Here is a 4,811-nt window from a genome sequence, read left to right on the forward strand (position 1 = left end):
ATTAGAATGCTAATGAAGTGCCTAGGAATACATTCAAGAGAAATATCATGATTCTCAAGGTACAATGGTATTTTGTGCCTTCAAGGATCAGATTGACTTATTATCAACTTTATCTTCATTTGAAATTGATATGTCTTTCAAGCGAATTCGATCCAAAGAGATGAATGAGGTTCTTTTTGCAACATTCATGCCAGATCAATGCAAAAGTTAGTATCTGCATAACTGCTTGAGAGCTACTTGCTAACCACTTGGCAACTAGTCATAACTTTACTTCGAGTCTTTACCAGTGAGGATTCTACTGAAGGTTACTATTTACTTTTCAAGCGAGCATTCCATCTTATTGAGAAGGTTTCTGGACGACCAGTTCTATTTGATCCAATTCATGGATCTGGGATTCATGGTATTATTGTTGATATGGACACAAAACAGTACACAGGTAAGCACTCCTGAAGTACTTTTGATGCAGTTACTAAGTAATCAGGGCTTGGGCAATATCTTTCTGAAATTGATCCTCAACACCAAGATCCTACATGGCAGTTACAGCATATTATCATATTCTGTCGTGTTCATTTTCAACGCTCAATTTTAAAGGCAATTGGGACTAAAAATAAAGGATCAGGCCTTTGGAGTCGCATGATGAGTCTCCTAGATTGCCAGTCAGAGGCTGAGTATGATGAGTTGATTAAACTACTGATACGTTAGTATTGAAGTGGTAATAAACCACTCAATAAGTACTTGCTAACTATCGAATAGAATATGAATCGCCAGCAGTCCAGACCTGGGCCATACAAAAAAAGAGTGCAGTTATTAAGGCAGGTCTAAATGAATCATGCTCAAAAATTCAGCCACATTATTTTAATATTCTACGAAACCATACAAATGCTGTTGAGCAATCACACCAAAAATCATATGCTTCAGGGAAATATTTGACTTTGGCTGAAGCAGCTCGGAAGTACTTACCAACTACTCATCAACTGCTTGATACAACACTAACTATCTTAGTTCTGCAAAACTTGACAAAGATGATATTCTTCAATATCATAATTTTCAGCAGTTCAATATTCATCATTCATATCGAGCTTCTACAATGGAGGCAAACTATCTGCGACACATGAGTCGGGAAAGTAAGTTATATAAGTACTTCTTAAGTAATTGACAAGTACTTAATTTAATATAGGAAGAGGCCATAAACGTCAGCGATTATCTTCAACAGCTGAATCAGAGAGGCAAGCAAGCAGTCAAAATTTTGAAATCTCACATGAAAATTCAAGAGGTTCTTCTTCTCAGGTTGCTGATAATGAGTAAGTATACTTTCATGTCAAGTGCTTCTTGAGCAGTTACTGACTAGTTGATAACTACTTAGATCTACAACCTCATCACGGAATCTTCGCCGAGTGGCTTCAACAAACATACTGACAATTGAACAACGCCGTCAAGAATTAGAATTACGAGACCTGGAGGCAGAAGTCAAAAGGAAAGAAGAAGAAGTTCGCTTGAAACAGCTTCAAAATGAGCAATTAGAGCTGGAACTTATTGTAATGGGCCGAAGCCTTGCTATCTAATATATAGATATGTACAAAAGAACTCGTTGGGGAAAGGAAAGAAAGAAAGAAAGAAAGACACGCTGGCGGTGGATTTATATACTCGTGATCAGGTGATCTACGATCACCTGACTTCGGCACGCTCTTGTGAATAGCTTCAATCGAGAACCATTTATGGTTCGAGGTGCCTTTCGGGCCTAGCCCGTTACATTACCCCCTTCCTCGTCGCCTCCGCGATCGCCCCCCGGCGTGGGGTGGCTCATTTGGTATACTCAAGGCCGATTGGACAACAATCCCATTCATCGTTTTGTAGGTTTCCCAGTCATCCAATGCTATGGTATCCTCCATGTTCCTCGCATCGTTCCATTCCGGTTCCTGCCAGCCAATGTATTTGACTAAAAACTCATGTCTTTCGCCTCGTCCCCACCGTCGAAAACGCTCATCTAGTATTCGTTCGACCATATATTCTTCATTCCCATTGATCATTTCTGCAGGAGGTTGGTAGTCATCTTTCCGTTGGCTAGGGAAGGGATCCATTGCCGCTGGGCGGAGGAGCGCTGTATGAAACACGTTGTGGATTGTGCCTGGTGTGTTGAGGCGGTAGGTGTGGGATCCAATCTTTTCCAACACAGTAAATTTTGCCTGCCTGCTTCCCAGTTTCTTGCTAGGGCGTTCTGTTTGTATATTGCGCAGGTCAAGCCAGACTTTCTGCCCAACCTGGTATTCAGGGGCGACATCTCTTTGACGATTGGCATAGTCTTCTTGTTTCTGTTGGGCGACAGCCAGTTCTGTTGTGGCGATGTCAAGAGCTCCCCTTAGCTTGGCTGCAATTCGTTCACCTCGTTCACGCATGGTGCCCAGGTCTGGTGCTGAAAGGTTGATTTCAACATCCTCTTCTAACTGAAAGGGATCGACGTGGTAGCCGTGGTCAAGGAAGAATGGACTGACACCTGTGGAGGCAGCATCCCGGCTGCATATTGCAAGCTGTGCCATTGGTAGCAATGACGCCCAGTTCGATTGTGTGTGATCACAGAATGAGCGCAAGAATAGTTCAATAGTAGCATTCATTCGCTCAGTTTGGCCATCGGTTTCAGCGTGGTAGGCAGTTGATAATTGTCGTTTGATCCCCAGTAGCTCACAAAAACGCTTCCACATCTCATTGGTGAATTGTCTTCCTCTGTCTGATACAATACTGGCTGGAATGCCATGATAGCCAATGAAACTCTGAATAAGCTTCTGTGCTACTGTGTAGGTGTCGATCTTCTCACAGGGTATGGGGATGACACCTTTTCCAAGGCGATCGACAATAACCATGATGTTTTCATAACCATTTGAGATTGGTAACTTCTCGATGAAGTCAATTGCAATATATCTCCATTTTCGGTCTGGAATTGGTAGAGGCTTCAGTAGGCCTTGTCGGCGGTCTCTCCATACATTGTTGGCACTGCATTTGTCACAGTTCCGTACAAATCGTCTGACATCCTCAGAGATTGCAGGCCAGTAGACCCTTCGTGCCAGGATAGCATACATTGCGCTCCTCCCTGGATGGCCTGTAAGTACTGAGTCATGTGTTTCTTGTAGCAACCTTGTCCTCAGAGATTCAATGTCAGGGACCCATCGCCGGCCTCGGTAGCACAAGCGGTTGTTCGGTTCAATAGAGCATTCTGAGATTGAGGCTTTGATCCCCAGTTCACGTGGGAATTGATGTGCTCCTACTTGCACTGCTTCTCGTATACGACCATACTTTTCATCTAGTGGCTCTACCCGAGCCCAATGTTCATCAAGAGTCATATCCAGTAGCTCTTCCAACGATGGTCGCTCACTATTGAGATTGGTAGGTTCGTTCGCCTGTTCATATCCTTGAGGTGCGCTTGGCTCACTGTTATAGGGCTCCATGCCGACTGGTGCTAGAAGGATCCGGGACACATTAATAGGATGGGGTTCTTCAACTAGTCCTCTTTTGCTGCTTCCTTCCACTGGTCCGTCCTTGAGGATCTCAGGATCGAATAGTCGTTGTTCGCGATGCTTTAGCCGTTCATCACCCAATACAGGAACATCCTGCTCTCGTCGAGACAGTGCATCAGGGCGCCCTGCAAGCTTCCCTGGTCGGTAATGAAGTGTGAAGTTGTATCGGCTCAATAGATCTGCCCATCTCATCTGTCTCTCATTCAGTCGTCTCATGGTAGTAAAATAACGGAGATTGCGATGGTCTGTCAGTATCTGGAAATTTACCACTGATATGAGCTCTGATTCCCACTCTTTCAATGCATTGATGATCGCCAAAAGTTCCTTGTCATGAATCTGGTAGTTGCACTCTGCAGGAGTGTTTTTCTTGGAAAAGTACGCGCAAGGTCGTAATACACCATCATCATCATACTGTGAAAGTACGCCACCAGTGGCCCACCCTGATGAGTCAGTCTCGACGACAGTCTCGCGGTCTGGATCAAATTGCATGAGGATTGGTGCCGTTGTAAACATCCTTTTTAACTGTTGGAAGCTTTCCTTGCATTTATCATCCCACACAAAGGGTTTATCTTTTTGAGTCAACGCTGTTAGTGGAGTTGTAAGTTCAGAATAGTTTCGGATGAAACGTCTGTAGAAGTTCGCGAATCCCAAAAATGACCTGACACCTTTCACAGTGGTAGGGGCAGCCCAGTTCATGATTGCTTCAACCTTTGCTGGATCCATGCTGACACCTTTTCCTGCCTCAATAATGAATCCTAAATATTTTGTTGACTTCACTTCAAATTCGCATTTATCAATATCAATCTGTAAGCCAGCCTCTTGGAGACGGCCTAATACTTTGCAGACATGCTCTTGATGCTCTGACAATGTTCCATCCGTAAATATCAAGATGTCGTCAAGGTAAGCAGAAGCAAATTCATCTAGGAAATCTCGTAGGACCCAATTAACATAGCGTTGGAAGGTGCTCGGTGCATTGGCTAGTCCAAATGGTGTTACAAGCCATTCAAACAGCCCAAATCGAGTTCGGAATGCGGTCAACCATTCATCGCCGGCAGCGACACGAATCTTGTGAAAAGCAGCAATAACATCCAACTTGGTGAACCATTTTGCTTTCCCAATTCTTTCCAATGTTTCATTAATTAGTGGTAGGGGGTAGCGGTCCTTCTTTGTAATGGCGTTCAGTGCTCGGTAGTCAACACAAAATCGCAAGCCTCCACCAGGTTTCTTGACAAGCAATACAGGTGCTGCAGCAGGCGAATTGCTAACACGTATGAAGTTCTTTTCCAACAACTCTGTCAATGTCTT

General features: G+C 43.9%; 1 protein-coding gene across 1 annotated transcript; it reads left to right on the forward strand.

Moving 5' to 3' along the window:
• Positions 1 to 1,087: 1,087 nt before the first annotated feature.
• ACHE_31186S (uncharacterized protein) lies at positions 1,088 to 1,562 on the forward strand (the record flags this gene model as incomplete). The annotated part of the gene is made up of 3 exons (XM_043277888.1): positions 1,088 to 1,124; positions 1,178 to 1,301; positions 1,364 to 1,562. 3 exons carry the CDS (start codon positions 1,088 to 1,090, stop codon positions 1,560 to 1,562), a joined length of 360 nt encoding a protein of 119 aa, XP_043135721.1.
• Positions 1,563 to 4,811: the final 3,249 nt, after the last annotated feature.

The sequence above is a fragment of the Aspergillus chevalieri genome, chromosome 3 (genome assembly GCF_016861735.1).
Source record: "Aspergillus chevalieri M1 DNA, chromosome 3, nearly complete sequence".
Classification (NCBI taxonomy): domain Eukaryota; kingdom Fungi; phylum Ascomycota; class Eurotiomycetes; order Eurotiales; family Aspergillaceae; genus Aspergillus; species Aspergillus chevalieri.